Source organism: Fundulus heteroclitus, chromosome 21 (genome assembly GCF_011125445.2).
Source record: "Fundulus heteroclitus isolate FHET01 chromosome 21, MU-UCD_Fhet_4.1, whole genome shotgun sequence".
NCBI classification, from domain to species: domain Eukaryota; kingdom Metazoa; phylum Chordata; class Actinopteri; order Cyprinodontiformes; family Fundulidae; genus Fundulus; species Fundulus heteroclitus.
The window spans coordinates 24,972,070-24,993,149 of record NC_046381.1 but is presented as its reverse complement, the minus strand read 5'-3'; the positions used below and the strand labels follow the sequence as shown (position 1 = coordinate 24,993,149).

General features: G+C 43.3%; 1 protein-coding gene across 4 annotated transcripts in view; it reads left to right on the top strand.

Annotated features, from left to right (window-relative positions):
• The window catches only part of vopp1 (VOPP1 WW domain binding protein), a 72,640-nt gene that overhangs the window by 10,681 nt on the left and 40,879 nt on the right, over positions 1–21,080 (top strand). For all 4 annotated transcript variants that reach the window (XM_036125151.1, XM_036125149.1, XM_036125152.1 and 1 more), the window contains exon 2: positions 13,636–13,694. In XM_036125151.1, coding sequence (XP_035981044.1) covers positions 13,636–13,694 — 59 coding nt within the window. The remainder of the gene's footprint in view (positions 1–13,635; positions 13,695–21,080) is intronic.

Here is a 21,080-nt window from a genome sequence, read left to right as displayed (position 1 = left end):
CTCTGTATTCGCTCCAGAATATCTTACCCAGCGCTGATCTGGACTCGCTCTCTCAGCTCCCTCCGCCTGTGGCATCTCATTCCGTCACTGAATCTCTGTTTTCCGTCAGCTCCGATTCCTAGCGCAATTAACTTGCAAATCCTCCGCTTCCTCACCTAGCAACGCAGATGCCGTCCCAACTCTGCCTCAGTTCCGGTCCCGCTTCGTTTCGTCGTAAATTATGTCTTAAAGAAGTGTTACCCGTCTTCCATCTGTTCTTCATCTTCATTCGTTCATCTTATGGTCGTTTTCTTCTTATAGATCTTCCTTTCACTATTCATAGTTTGTCCTTTCTCAAATTTAACCTGTCAGCCCTGCAAAATTGAGTTCTAGGTAATAATCTCAACCTAGTTCCATGATGGCTTCCTGCCTGCAGACAAGCTCTCGAATTCATGAGATATCAATTCAATTGAAGCGCCAAATCATGAAACATGTCATCTCAGGGCACTTTACAAAGTCAAGTTCAATCATATTATAGGGTAGTTCATTGTTATTGTTTTGATGCGGGTTTTTCGCGCATGCGCGCCGGACTGGTAGGCTAAAGACGAACACAATGGCGGACGCAAACAGAGAAACTGACGAGTTCTCCACGTATTTTTCTTCTTTAGATAACGTACTACAAGATCGTTTTAAGAGTAAGTTGATGGTTCATGGTATCAGATTGCCAGATCCACACAGCAAAAGCCTGAAGGGACGGAGCGAGTCTGTGAAATGCTGGCCAAGGGTTCCGTACCGCGACATACAGCTGCCTTATAAACACGCAGGCCAGTACAGACGAGAGAGCACGAAAGACATTAAACCACTGGATGGCTACAATTATTTTATATCAGGAAAAAGGCTCCAGCAACGCCCGCGACGCCATGAGGGATTAAGCGGTCAGAAAATGGATGGATGGATGTTGTTCACACATGTTTGTGCAACAGCACAAAGCGAAGTCGCACACAGACCGCGTTTCAGCAGAGGTTAAAAAAAAAACATTTTTCACTACGGATTATTTAGGTGTTTTTGTCTTGTTAAAATGGGTGGCGGTGTCGGCGACATTGCAGCGTAAACACATAAGTACTAGCGCCCGTGAACGGGGGTGTAGTACTGTAGCTGCTGCTGCTAGCAGCAGCAGCTACAGCAGCTAGCAGCAGCGGCTTCTTCGGCCCGTGTAGTGTTTACGCAGCAGCCGCTGGCTGCTGCTGCCACAGCCCGTGAACGGGCGGAGCAGCCGCTGCCTGCTCCGCAGCCGTTGTCTGAAGCAGCAGCGGCTGCTGCTGCTTCAGACAACGGCTGCTGCTGCTACCGCATCTCCGACCAGTGTAGCGATCGCCACCTCCCCTCCGCCGCTATTTAAGTAGAACAATGACTAGTGCAGAATTAAGTTGTATTTACCGGAGATGAAGTGTAGACTGCAAATTCTGTCGTAGTATGATGTCTCCCCCGGTCCATTGGGAGTGTCTGTCTGCGCTCTTTTCATTGAAAATATCCATTTCTTTCTTCGTCCTTCCTCCTTCGGTAAACGACAGAAACGTACATCCAACGATTTGGAATGCCTCTCTGTGCAACTGGGAGCACAACAAGTCGTAGGCACTGTTTAGATTCCAAAAATAAACAAACTAAAAGTACGCTCTAAATCACCCATTTTGTAATGATAGTAGACGAGGGCAGCTCTGTTTTTGCCTACCCGCGGGACCCAGATGTAGCGCTGACGTCACGCGGGACCTACCCTATACAGATTGGGTCAGATTATACAGATTGGTCAAAAATGGTAAATGGACTGAACTTATATAGCGCTTTTCCAGTCATGCTGACCACCCAAAGCGCTGTACACTATAGCCACATTCACCCAGTCGCTCTCACTAACGCTCACACATTTATACACCGAGACGCAGCTCGGTAGGCAACTTGGGGTTAAGTGCCTTGCCCAAGGGCACATCAACATGTGGCAAGGGGAAGCTGGAATCGAACCCACAACCTTCTGGTTGCCAGACGACTACTCAACCCATCAAGCCACAGTCGCCCAAAATGTCCTATATAAGGAAACCAGTTGATTGCATCAAAGTCCCGACAAGCAGCATTCACTCCTGGGGAACCGTAGAGCCACAGGGAGAGTCGTCTGCATTGTACATGGCTTTGCTGCAATCCCTCATACTGAGCAAGCATGAAGCGACAGTGGGAAGAAAAACTCCCCATTAACGGGAAGGAAAACCTCCGGCAGAACCGGGCTCAGTATGAATGGTCATCTGCCTCAACCGACTGGGGTTACAGAAGACAGAGCAGAGACAGAACAAGAGAGACAAAAAAGCACAGAAGCACACATTGATCCAGTAATCTGTTCTACATTAGATGGTAGTAGCGGGTGAGCCGTCTTCTCTGGATGATGTCACAATTAACAGAACGCCAGACCAGGTGTACCAACTATGAAGATAAAAGAGAGAGAACAGAAAGTTAAAGCAGGAATGACAACACATAATGCATAATTGAAGAACAGTAGAACTCTATAGAGTGAGAAAATTAGATCCTGATATCCTCCAGTAGCCTAAGCCTATAGCAGTAAAACTATAAAGGTAGCTCAGAGTAACATGAGCCACTCTAGTTATAAGTTTTGTCAAAAAGGAAAGTTTTAAGATTAGTCTTAAAAGTAGACAGGGTGTCTGCCTCATGGATCAAAACTGGGAGTTGGTTCCACAGGAGAGGAGCCTGATAGCTAAAGGATCTGCTTCCCATTCTACTTTTAGAGACTCTAGGAACCACCAGCAGACTTGCAGTCTGAGAGCAAAGTGCTCTGTTAGGAACATACGGGGTAATCAGAGCTCTGATATATGATGGAGCTTGATTATTAAGGGCTTTATACGTTAGAAGAAGAATTTTAAATTCTGTTCTTGATTTAACAGAAAGCCAATGAAGGGAAGCTAAAATTGGAGAAATATGATCCCTCTTGTTGATTTTCATCAGAACTCTTGCTGCAGCATTTTGGATCAGCTGAAGGCTTTGAATTGCATTTTGTGGACTTCCTGATAGTAAAGAATTACAATAGTCCAGCCTTGAAGTAACAAATGCATGGACCAGTTTTTCAGCATCACTCCTGGACAGAATGTTTCTAATTTTGGCGATATTCCTGAGGTGAAAAAAGGAAACTCTGGAAACCTGTTTAATTTGGGATTTAAATGACATGTCTTGGTCAAAAATAACACCAAGATTATTTACTTTATTACCAGAGGCCAAGTTAATGCCACCCAGATTAAGTGATTGGTTAAGAAGTTTATTTTTTAAGGACTCTGGCCCAAAGATTACAACTTCGGTCTTGTCAGAATTTAGATGCAGGAAATTTAAAGTCATCCAGCTTTTGATGTCATATCTGTTACTACTCATACAAATGGTAGTAACAGAAATAATATATCTATTTAAAATTACCATACTGCCTAAAATATTGTATTTAGTTTACCCCTGGGGTTTTTCATGGTAAAGCAATATGTTTTGAAAAGAACAAAAAGAATGTTGACTTTTTTTATTCAAATTAACATTTTGCATATAGCTTGGTCACATTTTCAGACAAATAAATGCCTTGGATGTAGGTGCACGTTGGGTAACTACTGCTCTGCACTGTTAGAAAATCCAGGCAGAACAACATTAGAACTGGGCATCATCTCTGTTTTGATGTGATTAAAGCTGAGCGATTAGGAAACACTGTCTGCAGTTGTTTATTGCTAGAAAGGGGTTTGTGCATCAGTTCTGGGTCACAAACTACAATCTGTGCGAACAAAAATTATTGGCTGTTTAAAAATTATGAAACAACTGGCTGCACATTTGCCTCAGTCTTTAATGTTTTTTTTCTTGACGCTAACTAATGTCAGTTCTTTAAAGATGTTCAGTACATTACCTCACTGACAATCCATTAGAGTCAAATTTATACTCTTATACACCCCCCACCGCTCGTTTGGTGGAACATGGTGGTGGCAGAGTTATGCTGTGGCCAGATTTAAACTTGCTGTTCATAGACTGTACAGCCAGCCTGACAGAGCTTGAGCTCTTTGGGGAAGAAGAAGGTTCAACAAATAATTTATCTAGAGATGCATAGCTGGTAGAGACATGCCCAGGAAGACCTGCAGCTGAATTCACAGCAGTCAGGGCCTTTAAATGTATTCACGCACTGTGGCTCTGTCACATAAATGCTAGTAAATTACCTCTAAGTTTGTGTTTGTAAGGTGAGAAGGGTTTACATGGGGTGTGAATACTTTTGTAAGGCACAGGATTTGTTTTCTGTCTCCACTAGGTTGGTTCAGGCTTAAGCACACCTGAATGTGTGCTTTCTGCTCTATGGTGGTTTCAGCATCTCAGGAGTGCAAAAGCAACACTTATCATTTGTGCTGGAAAAACTGATTTCCTTTTAGGATGACTTAAAATAAGTCATTTGAATTCTTTTAATTGTGCTGCTGTCAAGAATCCTGGTCTGGTCTTTGATAACTGTTTCAAAACAGGTTGGTGCCGTAGTCCAGTCTAGCTTTTATCATTTGAAGTTGATTAGCAAAATCAAACCCTTGAAAGGTTAAGAAATGCTTTTATTACCTGTAAATTGGACTACTGCAACTCTCTATGCGCTGGTGTGGACAACTGTCTTCTGTGACAACTGCAGATGGTCCAAAATGCTGCTGCCCGTCTGCTAACAGCTACTAAGCGACTTGAGCACATTACCCCTATTTAGTCCTACCTGCACTGGCTGCCTGTATGTTTTAGGGTTGATTTTAAGACTTGAATTTTGACTTTTAAGTGTCAAAATGGTTTGGCAGCCCCTTATCTCTCAGAACTTTTACACAAACACGTTCCCAGGAGAAGTCTCAAGTCAGAACTCCTGTTGCTCTTTAGATGTTTCCAGGACTCGTCTTGTGATCCGAGGAGCCAGAGCCTTTTCTGCTGTTGCTCCTAAACTCTGGAACAATCTTCCTCTGATTGGCTACGTTTACATGGACAAAAGTAATCGAAATAAAGGGCCGATCTGAATAAAAAAGCGTTATGTAAACAAGCCAAACCCGAATGAGAGGAGTGGTTTATACTAATGGATAATCTGATCTATGTGCATATAAATGCTCCTCAGGCTCAAGTTATTCTGCAACGTGGCAAACTGAACCGAGTGCACATGAACACCCAACGTAAACGTGATGCATTTTTGTGTTGGTGAGTGGCAGAAATACATCAGGAAGCAAACTTTTCTGTTCGAAAAAATTAAAGAGGTCAAAATTGTTGCTTACTCAGTAACATTTCAACCGTAATTAGAACATGGTGTAAGTCCATCCAGGGTGCTTGGAAGACAAATGAACTCATAAAACACAGCAGACGGAGGTACTTCTGTGCTTTTTTAGGGGAATTACATAACTGTGCATGTCAGAGTGGTTATATTATGAATAAAGCCAGGTGCATATGAAACACATTATGATTTATGATCGGATTCATTGATTGTGTCCCCATATAAACGGTACAATTATTTAATCCGAATATGTAAATATATTAATTTTTTAATGTATTGTTTTCTTATACATTGTGAATCTGTATAGCACTGTGACAACCTTGGGTGTGTAAAGCACTCTGTAAATAAAGTTGGTTGATTGATTGAATGATTGATATAATTTAATATAGTTTATATTATAAAGTACATAATAAGGTTAGGATATAAGTGTCACTGGACAGTGTACTGAGCTCAGTGGAAGCTTGCTAAGATCTGATATTCCTCCTGCCGGAACAGCTTAGCAGACTACCTCCATCTAATTAATAGTTAATGATCGAGTTAGCAAAAGAATTGTTTCTGCGCCTATAATTACAATATAATTGCATTATCATGCAACTGTATGATGCATGGTCATGTCTTCTTTAGGCTTAGAATTAGATCATATCAAACATCCTGCATCCTGGTTTTATGATCTTGTTCAAAATCATTTCCTTTATCATGTTTTTACATCTAGTCTGGAAAGATATAAATAGCTTGAAATCCCGTTTTGAGGAAAAACAACCCTTTATTATCTGGAAGTGAAAAGGCTGGGGACATTGTGTTTATCCAACTGTTTTAATATGTAAAAACTCTTTAACTTTCTCGGTTTAAACATAACTCAAAGAACAAGTTGCATTACAGTAGGTGTTTTTGTTGCACTTATTTGAGTTTAATGAAGATCAGATAAGGCTTATGGGCATGTTTTGATGCATAACTTAGGATCTTTTCGTGAGATGTCATGACCCAACAGGATTGTTACAACTCTACTCGAGACACATTGCTTAAAAAAATAGCATACCCATGATTTTTATTTTCTAAATCATTATTTTTGTGGTGTAACCCGTTAGAGTATGAATAAATTACTACAGCTATAATCCATGTCAGAGAGGCAGGTCAGAAGTGCGAAATGGGTACGGTAACCTGGCTACAGCCTTCAGGATATGAAGACGTGGTTTTCAGAGCGGGGTGCTTACCGAATCACCGAATGATCCAGGCTTCCTGGCAGAATATCAGGTGCTTTCCCCTGTTTTGTCCATTTCCCCATTTCCTGTTTACTTCAAACCAAATACACTGAGCCCATAAAATGATACCCACTGGGTACTTCTTGCTTTTTGATGTTGGAGGCATCTGTGAGCGGTCAGCAGACATAAAAAAAATAGGAAGGACAGGGGGAAGTGGAAGGATGGGAGATGAAAGGGAGAATATGCGTGAAAGAGATGAAACAGAATGTTGGAATCAAGGAAAGGTGAGTAGTTACTGATGTAACGTGGTTTAAAGCAGGCATTGGTGTATTTTCATTAAAAATCTTTCCATGGATTGTTCCACAACAGTTCCTAAGATTTGCATTAGATAATTATAAGAGGCTCCTGTGCTTTAAATTTTGGATAACAATATTTAAATGATATTGTTATATGTGCAGCATCATAAAAATGGAATATAGGTGACAGAAACTGAGAACTGAACATTTTGTATCCAAAGACTTTTTCCTATGATACTTTCCCTCTTCTTAATAATCTATTCACCTTCAAAGGCATAAATCTTCGTGATCGTTGCAAACGGCTAGAGTTCACTGTGCAACTATTTAAACCATTAATGCCCTGAATTCCTCCCAGCCAAAAGCTAGCTGAACTGCTTTTATAGAGTAGCAGGAAAACACGTTGTCTGCTTGCGTAATGCCGACTTTTGTCCCACGGCAGCGTCAGACACAGGTTCCTGTGCTGCCAGCTCTTTCACTGAGCCTAGCTCATGCAAAGCCTGGCAGCGCTAGCCATGGGGCAAATCAAAAGAAAAGTAGGACAGGAATATAGTGGTGAAGTATCATTTAAAGATTTGCTTTTTATGACAAGGTTTAGAAAGAGGATGTTGCAAGTACTGCTGCTGTCCTCAGGTTTTATTGCTGATACTGATTATGATATTTTATTAGGCTATTTATTTATTTCGGATCCACCCATTCTGGCATGCATCCTTCTATCCATCCCGCCATGTCATGCATGCTTATGTCGACTGAATATTTTAAAATAAAAAATCCATGGCTTAGAACAGTGTCTTTTTTATCATTTATGGAAAACAAGATTGGTGCCAAGTTTCTTTTTAGTGCAGTAGCCAGACCTACACAGAGTCTTAGCTCTGTTGAGTCATCAATTCCCTCAGTAGTAATGACTTTGTAGAATTCTTTATAAATAAATTCTTTATAAATAAAAATGTATTCTATTCAAGTCTTGACATTGTCTTGAACAGGGTATCTAGCTCTTCAGTAAGTAGACTGTAGACTGCGGTATGAGTTTTCAAAAAAAATATTAGCTTAATTTAAACCTTCAACTCAATATTTATGGAGGTCCTGATGCATCTCAATAATACAGGTAAAAAAAAAGTTGAGTAGGTCCTCGAGACGGGTTCTTTGTTAAAATGTTCGAACAGGTAAAATTGAACATTTTACCTGTTTTATTTATTCAGTGGGAGGAGTTTCAGGTAAACTCGGTTGTATAAGCAGTAGGCCTACCTCCGCATTGGTTCGCAATAAGTTTAACAGTGACAATAAAATTGGTTGTTTACATGCAACAGAGGACCATCCACCTACCAACCCATTGTTAGTGTGCTGATTGCCACTAATTGTTCTCAGGGGGCTGAGTTGTGCATTGTAAGACAGGATCAAAAGGACCTGTAGGCCACCACCCCTTTTTAATGATGGCTGGTTTCTCCTCACAAAAATGTCTCCTTAACACCTCTCTGAAACCAACGTTCCTCTGTGCTCAGGAGAGAACATCGTCATCCCTAAAAGGGTGACCGCTGGCCTGCAGTTGAGTGTAAACCACTAAATCTTGGCCTGATTATATTCCTCATCTGGGTTTTGGCCCTTTTGGCCAGTAGCTGCTTTTTATCTCCCTGATGGTCACAGTCCTCCTGGCACTTAACAGCATGGACAGCATTCCTCTGCTTGTGCCGGGCCTGGATCTTTGGAGAGAATCCGTATTTGCCTGATGTGTTTTGTTTTTGTTTTGGGGGGGGGGGGGATACCTGAGTGACCCTCAGTGCTTCTGACTCTGTGGCAGCCTGTTGTGCAGCCATCCTCAGAAATTGATTGCATTTACAAAGTGCAGATATTTTACCCAAGTCACAACTCTCAACGCTCTCCCAGCATGTGATCTGGAGCTATTTCATCATTTGAAATTAAATTAACTGTGAACACATACAGATATTTATTAATTTACTACACGTCATGATCTTGGTGTGTGTGTGTGTGTGTTCAATAATGCTAGGGGAAATACTGACATTCCTCTTGTCTTGCATGTGATTTCTCCTTCTCTTTTCTTTCCACTCATCTTTTTATAGATAAGCTTGATGACACATGCTATCTCCGCTAAGCAGCAGAGCATACACTGTGATCCAACAGAGAGATAAACTCTGACCAAGAAATAAAAAAAATTAAAAAATGGAACATGGAGAGTAAACAACGGATGTGGTATCAATCATGAAAGCTTGTGACGGTAGCAAAATGAGGCTTTTAAACGCATTAGAAACATTGAGATGCCGGAGAAGGACTGATCCTTTCTCTCTCCTACAGTTTTTACAGACTAATTAAGATTCTAGATTTTTATTTATCTGCAAGACAAAAAAATCCAACCAGCCATTTGTTGGCGGGTCCTCTTTGTTTACAGTGCAAGACTCAACTGATAAAGTGTTGTGTGTGCAGGGGTTAAGGTTACAGCATTAGCTTAGCACCATTACCAGTCAGTAGGCAAAAGTGCAAAGGAGGCAAAGAAGATATATATATATATATATATATATATATATATATATATATATATATATATATATATATATATATATATATATATATATATAACTAAAAGCACGCTCTAATTCACCCGTTTTGTTACGGTGTTTGGCGAGAACAGTCCTGACTTTGCCTACTGGTGTAACCCGGAAGTAGCGCGGACGTCACTTTACTGTTGTAAAGTGTTGATATTAAGGGGAGTGTTCATTTATTTTCATTGTGTCCCCTACGTTACTGTGTGCCACATATGCCACAACGACACATGTTAAAACGTCTGAAGGCATGAAATGTGAATAAGAGTTTTTGAACTTTAATGTATCTAATGCTGCATAGATCCTAGGAGCTATGCTGTCAGGGGCTTTAAGCCCCTAGTAGGGTCACCCAAGACAGACAGGTCCTATGTGAGGCACCAGACAAAGCGCAGCCCAAAAAGTCCCTTATGATGAGTACAATTATTGGACGTCGTGTTCCCTCGCCCAGACGCGGGTCACCGGGGCCCCACTCTGGAGCCAGGCCTGGAGGTGGGGCACGTTGGCGAGCGTCTGGTGGCTGGGCTTTTGCCCATGGAGCCCGGCCGGGCTCAGCCTGAAGAGGCGACATGGGTCCCCCTTCCGATGGGCTCACCACCTGTCGGAGGGGCCAAAGGGGTAGGGTGCATTGTGCAACGGGTAGCAGTAGAGGGCGGGGACCTTGGCGTTCCTATCCTCGGCTGCAGAAGCTGGCTCTTGGGACGTGGAATGTCACCTCTATGGTGGGGAAGGAGCCTGAGCTCATGCGCGAGGTTGAGAGGTTCCGACTAGAGATAGTCGGACTCACCTCGACGCACTGCTCTGGCTCTGGAACCAGTCTCCTTGAGAGGGGCTGGACATTCTTCCACTCTGGAGTTGCCCTGGTGAGAGGCGCCGAGCTGGGGTGGGCATACTTGTTGCCCCTCATCTAGGTGCCTGCAAATTGGGGTTTTCCCCGGTGAACGAGAGGGTGGCCTCCCTCCGCATTTGTGTGGGGGGACGGGTTCTGACTGTTGTTTGCACTTATGCGCCAAACAGCAGTTCAGATTACCCACCCTTTTTGGAGTCCTTGGAAGGGGTACTGGAGAGTGCCCTTCCTGGGGACTTCCTCGTTTTGCTGGGGGACTTCAACGCTCACGTGGGCAATGACAGTGGGACCTGGAGGGGCGTGGTTGGTCTGATCTGAACTCGAGTGGTGTTTTGTTGTTGGACTTCTGTGCTCGTCATGGATTGTCCATCACAAACACCATGTTCAAGCATAAGGGTGTCCATATGTGCTCTTGGCACCAGGACACCCTAGGTCGCAGTTCAATGATCGACTTTGTTGTCGTTTCATCTGATCTGCGGCCGCATGTCTTGGACACTCGGGTGAAGAGAGGGGCGGAGCTCTCCACCGACCACTACCTGGTGGTGAGTTGGCTCCGATGGCAGGGGAGGAAGCCGGTCCGACCAGGCAGGCCCAAACGTACTGTGAGGGTTTGCTGGGAACGTCTGGCAGAGTCCCCCACTAGACGGAGCTTTAACTCCCACCTCCGGGAGAACTTTACACACGTCCCGAGGGAGGCGGGGGATATTGAGTCTGAATGGACCATGTTCCGCGCCTCTATTGTTGAGGCGGCTAGTCGGAGCTGTGGCCGCATGATTGTTGGTGCATATCGTGGTGGCAACCCTCAAACCCGCTGGTCGACACCTGCGGTGAGGAAGCCGTCAAGCTGAAGAAGGACTCCTACCGGGCTTTTTTGGCCTGTGGGACTCCGGAAGCAGCTGATGTGTACCGGCAATCGAAGCGGCAGGCGGCTCGGCTGGTCGCCGAGGCAAAAACTCGGGCGTGGGAAGAGTTCGGAGAGGCCATGGAGAAAGACTTCTGTACGGCTTCGAAGCGATTCTGGTCCACTATCCGGCGTCTCAGGAGGGGGAAGCAGTGCATTACCAACACTGTTTACAGTGGGGGTGGTGTGCTGCTGACCTCGACTCGGGACGTCATGTTTCGGTGGGCGGAATACTTCGAAGACCTCCTTAATCCCACCAACACGTCTTCCATTGCGGAAGCAGAGCGTGAGGACTCTAGGTCGGGTTCTCCCATCTCTGGTGCTGAGGTTGCCGAGATTGTGAAAAAGCTCCTCGGTGGTAAGGCCCCAGGGGTGGATGAGATTCGCCCTGAGTACCTTAAGGCCCTGGATGTTGTGGGGCTGTGTTGGTTAACACGGCTCTGCAGCATTGCGTGGACATCGGGGGCAGTTCCCCTGGATTGGCAGACTGGGGTGGTGGTCCCCCTATTTAAAAAGGGGGACCGGAGGGTGTGTTCCAACTACAAAGGAATCACACTCTTAAGCCTCCCTGGTAAGATCTATTCAGGGGTTCTGGAAAGGAGGGTCCGTCGGATAGTTGAATCTTGGATTCAGGAAGAGCAGTGTGGTTTTCGTCCTGGCCGTGGAACACTGGACCAGCTCTATACCCTCAGCAGGATTCTGGAGGGGGCATGGGAGTTTGCCCAACCAGTCCACATGTGCTTTGTGGATCTGGAGAAGGCATTCGACCGTGTCCCCCGAGGGATCCTGTGGGGGGTACTCTGGGAGTATGGAATACCGGACCCTTTAATAAGGGCTGTCAGGTCTCTGTACGACCGGTGTCAGAGTCTGGTCCGCATTGCCGGCAGTAAGTCAGACTCGTTTCCGGTGAGAGTTGGACTCCGCCAAGGTTGCCCTTTGTCACGGATTCTGTTCATAACTTTTATGGACAGAATTTCTAGGCGCAGCCAAGGTGTTGAGTGGATCCGTTTTGGTGGCCTTAGGATTGCGTCTCTGCTATTCGTGGATGACGTGGTCCTATTGGCTTCATCAGGGCGTGATCTACAGCTCTCACTGGAGCGGTTCGCAGCCGAGTGCGAAGCGGCCGGGATGAAAATCAGTGCCTCCAAATCCGAGACCATGGTCTTGAACCGGAAAAGGGTAGAGTGCCTTCTCCGGGTTGGGGAGAATGTGCTGTCCCTAGTGGAGGAGTTCAAGTATCTTGGGGTCTTGTTCATGAATGAGGGGAAGATGGAGCGGGAGATCAACAGGCGGATTGGTGCAGCGTCTGCTGTGAAGCAGGCGCTGTACCGATCCGTTGTGGTGAAGAGAGAGCTGAGCCAAAAGACAAAGCTCTCGATTTACCGGTCGATCTACGTTCCTACCCTCATCTATGGTCACGAGCTTTGGGTCGTGACCGAAAGAATGAGATCTCGGATACAAGCGGTTGAAACGAGTTTTCTCCATAGTGTGTCTGGGCTCTCCCTTAGAGATAGGGTGAGGAGCTCAGTCATCCGGGGAGGACTCAGAGTAGAGCCGCTGCTCCTCCACGTCGAGAGGAGCCAGTTGAGGTGGCTCGGACATCTGGTCAGGATGCCTCCTGGACGCCTCCCTGGTGAGGTGTTCCGGGCACGTTCCACCGGGAGGAGGCCCAGGGGAAGACGCAGGACACGCTGGAGTGACTATGTCCTGGGAACGCCTTGGGATTCCCCCGGAGGAGCTGGCCCAAGTGGCTGGGGAGAGGGACGTCTGGGCCTCCCTACTGAAGCTGCTACCCCCACGACCCGACCCCGGATAAGCGGAAGAAAACGCACAGACGGACGGAAGTTAAATGGTTTATTTAGAACTGTTTACTTTAATGCGTTTTCACTGTGTTTTTAAACACGTGGAGCTAACAGATATAGCTCCCGCTAGCTTCTTCGAAATCATGCCATGCTGATGTAATTCGAGTGTGTTTTTACGGTTATAACAAATGTTATCTCCTCAAGGGTTTTATACATTGATGGGATATTGATGTTTGCGTTTTCCAGTATACTCATTACGATCAAAATAAATCCGGAGCTGTAGTTTGTAGTCATTAAGTCGTAGCATTGGAGCTTTCTGAGTCGTGATGTGGTTAAGTTGGGTGTGAAGTATTTCCTACATAAGATTTTTGAGGTAAATGGAATGCTTTACCAAGGAGGCTGCTGTGTTACACTGGTTATGTTATTGAGTCAGTAGAAACCAAATATTGGCATACACTACCGAACACTAAGTATAGCAGGTACAGAGCGCATTCACCTTTATAGTCGGTTATATATTTGTTGGAGCAAACTGTGATACTTATACAATGTGTCGTGACAGGCCAGTATGAAGAGAAGCAGCGGGAAATGCCATTACTTGCATTCTCCTTGTTTCTGTACTGACGGCGCTCAGAATGGAAAGACTTCTCTAGAGTTTGCTTTATTCACCAGCGATCTTTCATCAGCATGCCTGTTGTTTTTCTCATGCTGTTTGTTGCCAGCTTTTAATCTTCACATTGGTTAACTATACCCTAATTACAACCTTCTTTTTCTTTTACAGTGTGTAGAAGCCAAGAAGTTTTGCTGGTATTTTGAGGAACGATATCCCGCCTATTTTGTGTAAGTTCTATCCAATTAAATGGACTTTTAATACACTAAAACCAATCTCTGTGCTTAAAAACCTAAAATGTTAATTACAGCATGCATCAGGTATTGTAACAAATCAATAACTTATAAATGACTTAGAGAAGTCATTTTATATTGTATAAAATGACTTCTCTAAGTCATTTTATACACCATTCATTGCATAGAATAAATATTTGTAACATCTTTTATTAATCTATTGATAGATATTAATCTATTGATAGAGATATAGTGATTGAATACACACAGAGTGATGCATTTCTCTCTCTTTATTTTGTAAGCATGGCTGACGTCTTTAGACAACCCAGATTTGTTTTTCAAAAATTACGACATTTCTTAAGATCAATAAAATAGATCTTTAGGTATGTCCATGTACTGTACAGCACATTCACATAAAAGTTTTTTTCTCGTTTGATATGTGCGCTTGTGGTATCCAAGTGTGACAATAAATCCAAATCAAACATTTTCCTGCATCAAAAATCAACAACATTATAGCTACTCATTCGAGGGCGATAGCTTAGCGGTCACAGATGGTTAAGTAGACAGTAGTCAGAGCAAAGAGTTGCCATTTCCAAAAAGCTAGAGAAAGTCCAGTTTAGAAGCTTACAGTGGTCTAGTGGAAAAGGCCTCTCTCACCGTCTCTCACATGCAAATGTGTATTTGCACACTTCAGTCTCTCAGGACTGTCTGTTTAGTTGCAACTGCATAGTTTTACAACAAAACTTATTGCACAGTATTATAAACTGCTCTCTTTTTGACCTGAATATATGTCCATCAACTGCTAAGAACTATATGTGCGCTTAATCCCACCAGGGAGTCATGTGGTTGGGTAGTGTAATCAACTTTAATTTTTTGAACAAAAAGCACATGACCCGAGTTCGCCTGATTTGTCTGACCTCTGATTCCAGCCCTCTCTGCTGTCATCCCCTGTTGTCAGCTCTGACTGTCCCCTGCCTTACTCTGGACATTATTCTGCCTGCACCAAGTTTTGTTTATTTTATTTGAAATGAACCTGTGTCTGACTTGAATACTGGGTTCTCTGATTATCTTAGTATTAGCAGATCATGTTATGTTGTGTCTGCGTGTTATGGGTCACTCTGTGCATTCTGAGCCGATGTTTGCCTCACCGAAAATGTCATTATGGTAACACATGATGAGAATAAAGCTTCTTGATTCTTGGTAGGAAAGGATGAAATCTGACAAGTTAGATAAAATGCATATTATGTTGACAAACCTTTCTCTTGAAAAGCAGCAATATATTGCAAAATGTATTAGTATGTATACGAAGATATTGTAAACTTATTACACTATTAATAAATTGTATTTGATGGCTTCAAGGCATTATATTGCTGCAATCTTAAGCCGCATATTTCAAATTGAACGTAACAAGGATTTTACAGTAATCATGTTTTTATTTCACATTAAAGGTATACTATGCAACCGGGGTTGATTTTCCAGCGAGGCTCCCCCCAAAGGGCGAAAGTAAAAGTGCACTGTCGTAAAGATGCTCAGCTGTTCTGGTTTCCCCGTCAAGCCAGGCGCGGTTGTTTTGAGCTTAGCAGACAGGCGAACGCAACGAAAAGTGGAAAAAACGGCAGTACAAACAATGACTAACACAGTGAAGGTATGAACATCAAGCTTCCCGCAGCGCTATCTTGGCGAGGCCAAGCCGCCTCGCCAGTTTTATTGTTATTATTATTATTATTATTATTTTATGTTGGCGAGACGCTACCGCCACCGCTTCGCCAAGCCTCAGCCGCCGCCGCGGCCGCCGCGGCGGCAGCGTCTCGCCAACATAAAAAAAACAAATAATAATAATAAAACTCAATATGCTTGCATGTTTATTTGACGTTAACACGCGGTTCTTTGTTGTTGCTTTTGCGCGTGCATATAGTGAATGGCAGGGCAAAAACACATGGAGTTCTCGCCGTAAAGCAAGACTTCTGTGTGTGCGGGCCGAGAGCTCTTGCAATTGCGGTATTTCCCCCACAGACCCCCAGGGCGGCCGAGAAAACCTTTGTTCGACCTGAAATGACTCATTTAATCATCCAAAACGGTATGGAACACATTAATTAACTGAAAAATGTTGCATAGTATGCCTTTAATAAGAAAGTATTGTTGACTCCTACAATTAACTCTATAACGGGCGACTGATATGTGTACCTACACAGCACAAAAAGTAAGGAATTATGTGTTTAATAATTTTCTGTTTGTTACAATGCTTTATGGTAATAAATCTATATTCAGTTCAATTCAATTTTATTTATATAACGCCAATTAATGAAACATGTCATCTCGAGGCACTTTACGAAGTCAAAATCAATCATATTATACAGATTGGTCAAAAATTTCCTATATAAAGGGAACCGGTTGATTGCTTCAAAGTCCCGACAAGCAGCATTCACTCCTGGAGAAGCGTAGAGCTACAGGGAGAGTCGTCTACATTGTCCATGGCTTTGCAGCAATCTCTCATACTGAGCAAGCATGAAGCGACAGTGGAAAGAAAAAACACCCATTAGCGGGAAGGAAAAACCTCCCATTAGCGGGAAGGAAAAACCTCCAGCAGAATTGGGCTCAGTATGAATGGTCATCTGCCTCGACCGACTGGGGGTTACAGAAGACAGAGCAGAGACACAACAAGAGAGACAAACAAGCAAAGAAGCAAACATTGATCCAGTAATCTGTTCTATATTAGATGATAATAGCGGGTAAGCTGTCTTCTCTGGATGATGTCTCAGATAACAGAACGTCAGACCAGATGTACCTACTATGAAGAAAAAAACGAGCGAGAACAAAAAGTTATAAGCAGAAATGATGACAAGCAATGCATGATTGAAGAACAGTAGAACTCGATAGAGTGAGAAAAACAGATCCTGATGTCCTCCAGTAGCCTAAGCCAATAGAAGCACATCCCCATAGGTAGGTCAGGGCAACATAAACCACTCTAGTTATAAGCTTCGTCAGAAAGGAAAGTTTTAAGATTAGTCTTAAAAGTAGACAGGGTGTCTGCCTCACGGACCAAAACTGGGAGTTGATTCCACAGGAGAGGAGCCTGATAGCTAAAGGATTTGCCTGCCATTCTACTTTTAGAGACTCTAGGAACCACCAGCAGACCTGCAGTCTGAGATAACTTCGCCAGTTATCAATGTAGCCCACGTCGTTTTCAGGACACCACCTAGACAACCAGCGGCTAAACATGTCATCACTGGTCAGATCAGGCAGGGGACCAGAGAAAATCACGGAGTCTGACATTGTTTTAGCAAACTCACACACCGAAGCAACACCAACTTTAGTTACCTCCGATCGGCGTGACCGGGTGTCATTACCGCCAGCGTGAATAACAATCTTACTGTATTTACGCTTATCCTTAGCCAGTAGTTTTAGGTAGGATTCTATGTCGCCCGTTCTGGCCCCTGGCAGGCATTTAACTATGGCCCCTGTTGTCTTTAGTGCCACGTTTCTTAATATGGAGCTGCCAATAATTAAGGTCGGCTCCTCAGCGGGTGTGTCGCTGAGAGGGGAAAATTTATTAGAAACGCAGACTGGTTGGTGGTGACCTGGGGACTGGGATTTAGAGCTATGTTTCCTACGAACCGTCACTTAGCCGGCCTTGTTACCTGGCTGTTCGGGTGGTGCTGCTTCGCTACGTGAAGTTACTCTATGTGGCTCCGTGCTAGCAGGAGTGGCTATCAGCCGGTTTTTCAACAGTACGGAGTCGGGTTTCTAATTCTGATACCCTCGCCTCCAAAGCTACAAAAACACTACATTTATTACACGTACCATTATCACTAAAGGAGGCAGAGGAATAACTGAACATCTGACACAGAGAGCAGCAGATAGGAGACTTAGTCAGAGACGGAGAAGCCATTATGAGGCTAAGGCTTGGTTAAAGCTAGACTAGCGCCCTCTTACCACGCCAAAAAGCAAACCGTGTGAAACACGAGGAGTTCCCAAACGTGATGTGCAGCCACAGAAAATGTTTTAAAAGTGCTTATGTTTTGGAAACAGATGTTACAGCAAAGAGGTTTAAAGATAAAAGAGAGAGAGCCTGGAGCAATACTGCAGTTCACACAGCATCAACAGGAAGTGACACAATATGCCTTACCGCAAACAGGAAGTCCGCAGTCATCGGCAGTCAGTTCCACTGTTTATTTCTGCTTAAAGGAGCAATTAATAATAATTAGTAATAATAACACCTAGTGTGTCAAATTGGTACAACAGCTTGCCAATCACAACAATCTAATATGCCATTTTTAATCGGTGTGTTGCTGTTGTGAATTTTCACTTCCGCACGAAAGGTACATAATTCTGTTATATTTCTGGTCTGCTTCTCTTACTTGCTTCCATATTTCCAGGCTGCTGCTCTTTTGCCAAGATAAAATATCTAATGCTGTGCTCTGTGTTGGGAACCCTGGGAACTGTCATATGATTGGCTCAGGAACCAGGAAGTTAACATGGGCTACACTCTAAACCGAAGTAGTTCTGGACTGTACCTCTAGGTCTGAAATGAGATAAGTGTGACTAAGAGATTGTTGATGGAGAGGACCGATTGTTTATAGTGAATGTTACTTCCATCCCAGGTGACAAATGAGAATGATTTAGGTTGATCTTGCAGTAAATGTCTTACTTATTGCTCCTTTAAATAGTGCCATGTTTATAAGGAAATCCGATTTGTTAATTTAGTGGCAGGGTTTTGGTGCAGAAAGGGAAAGGCAAGTTTATTTGTATAGCACATTTCAGTAACAAGACAATTCAAAGTGCTGTACATGAACAGAATAAAGAAAAGAAGACATACAGAGGAAAGTGCATTGCAGTGGCATAATAGAGGCAGTTAAAGTTAAGTTGGACTACAAACTTAAGCTAATGAAGTTTCAGCTCACATTTAAAGGCAATTTAAATAAAAAAGGTTTTTAATCTTGATTTAAAGGAACTCAGGGTTTCAGCACTTTTACAGTTTTCTGGAAGTTTGTTCCAGATAAGTGTACCATAAGAACTAAATGCTGCTTCTCCTTGTTTGGTTCTGGTTCTAGGTATGAAGAGTAGCCATTCAGGGATTTATAGACTAAGAGAAGTATTTTAAAGTCTATTCTCTGAGATACAGCGAGCCGGTGTAGGGACTTTAGAACTGGGGTGATGTGGTCTACTTTCTTAGTCTTAGTGAGGACACGGGCAGCAGCGTTCTGGATCAGCTGCTGCAGCTGTCTGATCCACTTTTTAGGCAGACCTGTGAAAACGCCGTTGCAGTAATTGATTCAACTAAAGATAAACACACAGGTACATTTTTCAAGACCCTGCTAGGACATTAATATCAGGTGATAGAAAGCCGACTTTGTAATTGTCTTTAGATGTTTTTGGAGGTTCAGGTCTGAGTCCATCACTACTCCCACATTTTAGGCCTGATCAGTGGTTTCTAGCTGAAGCAGCTGAAGCTGTGTGCTAACTCTTGATCTCCATTTATCCAAAAATGATTATGTCAGTTTTGTTTTTATTCAACTGTAGACAATTTAGACACATCCATGCATTGATTGTGCATTTACCTAGTGCTTGAATCAAGAATCATTTCCTGAGAAGATGAAACATGCACAAATAGTCAGTGTCTGAGAAGATTTAACGGTTCAAGTCAAAAAGGACAGAAAGCAGTCACTTTACAGAATGATGTAAACCACTGTGATCACGTGAATGTAATGAACAACCATTCCTAGAGAAGTTAAGTGTGAAAATATTTCTTAGAATTTTTTATACGACAAATAAGACCAAATTAGAGAACAGTAGAACTCAGCTGAGTGAGAAAAATACATCTTGATGTCCTCCAGCAGCCTAAACCTAGAGCAGCATAACAAGATAATTTTTTTAAATGAATTTCAGAAACAAATTGACCTGCTTTTCATATTATCTTTGTTTAAATGTGCCATTAATGGCAAAATCCTGTTTAAACTGGGAAAGATGTAACCTGACGCCGCCAGATAGATTTGCTTCGCATATCCATCTGGAAACCTTCCGTTGAAGTAATTTTGGGAAGGGGCGAAAATACTGGTTAGCTGATTGGCCTATGTTGGTGATAGACAAGCCAAATAAACCAATCAGATCAACGAAGCATATGACGTACACAACCACAAGCCAAGCTACTCTTGCTGCTGCAGGTAAAGGCTCGTTAGCTCAGCAAAGAAATACTCTGTAATTCCGATAAAATTTGCTCGATAGCCACGCTAACGCTAGTTTCATCGGCTGAAGCCGCCATGTTCTTTAGACTGAACTGTCGATCTTCTCGTTGCGTCACACCTCAACCTGCCTCAAAGCCAACGCTGATTGGACGTTCGTTTGGTGAACGGCTCCAAATTTTCTTTAACGGAGAGTAGCCAGACTGATCTGCGAGTGAAACCTTGAAAGCTCGCGAGATCAGGATGGTCTCACGAGGCTAGGAAAGATGTGGTTTAGACATGAAACTTCACAGCACTAAAATAAAGTGCAGGGTGAAAATCTAAGAGCTTCTTTAACTTATACAAGTTTAGCAGAAATGTCGTGTTTGATTCTTTGTTGTCTTTGAAGCTTTGGCTTGTTGGACTCTGAGACCCACAGCTCTACTAGTCTGTTTTACAGATCTGGAGAGTCAGCAGGCGTCTACCACAGATCCGGCCTTTATGAATTCACTGTGCTTCCTCAAGGCTGCACACAGCTAGAGCTCTGAGAGGGAGAAAGAGGGGAGGACACAGAGAGCACCATTGAAGGGAGATTAATCTGGTAAAAAGAACAGCTTTCTCCCTCTTAGATTTCCTCCTCCACACAGCACTTTCTGTTTCTCTCCTAAGCTTCAAGAACACAGGTACGATAATAGCCGCCCTTCAGAAAGCATTTCTTCACACCACAGTGGAAACAGCAAGGCACCATAACATGACAGAATTCTGTCTATTTTGTCTTCTGTTTAAACTTATCCTATCTGAAACTGTCAACTCTGGGGAGTTTTTTGCTGAAGCCATTCTGGAAACATATTGCAGAGAAGGGGAATATAAAACAAAAATGTCTGAAGTTTGTTTAGCATAAGCTTGTGGGAGCAGATTTTTTTTAGCTGAAAGTTCAGATTGTTTTAATCTAGTGTGCAGATTGATCAAGGGAATATAATTCATTAAAGCTTTCCTACATACATTTTATGAGGTGTCGAGTTTACAATTGGATCGACCATTCAGTAAATGGCTAAATCTGAGTTGTGCTGTTCCGATGATGCCAAAAATCCTCAGACTCTCCATTTCCCCAGCCTGATGGAAACCATGCCATGAGACAACAGGGAAAACAAAGAACACTCAAGGTTTAGAGTTGTGGTCAGAAAACACAGCAGATGTTACCCCACTGACATGAGGAGAAAGCCAA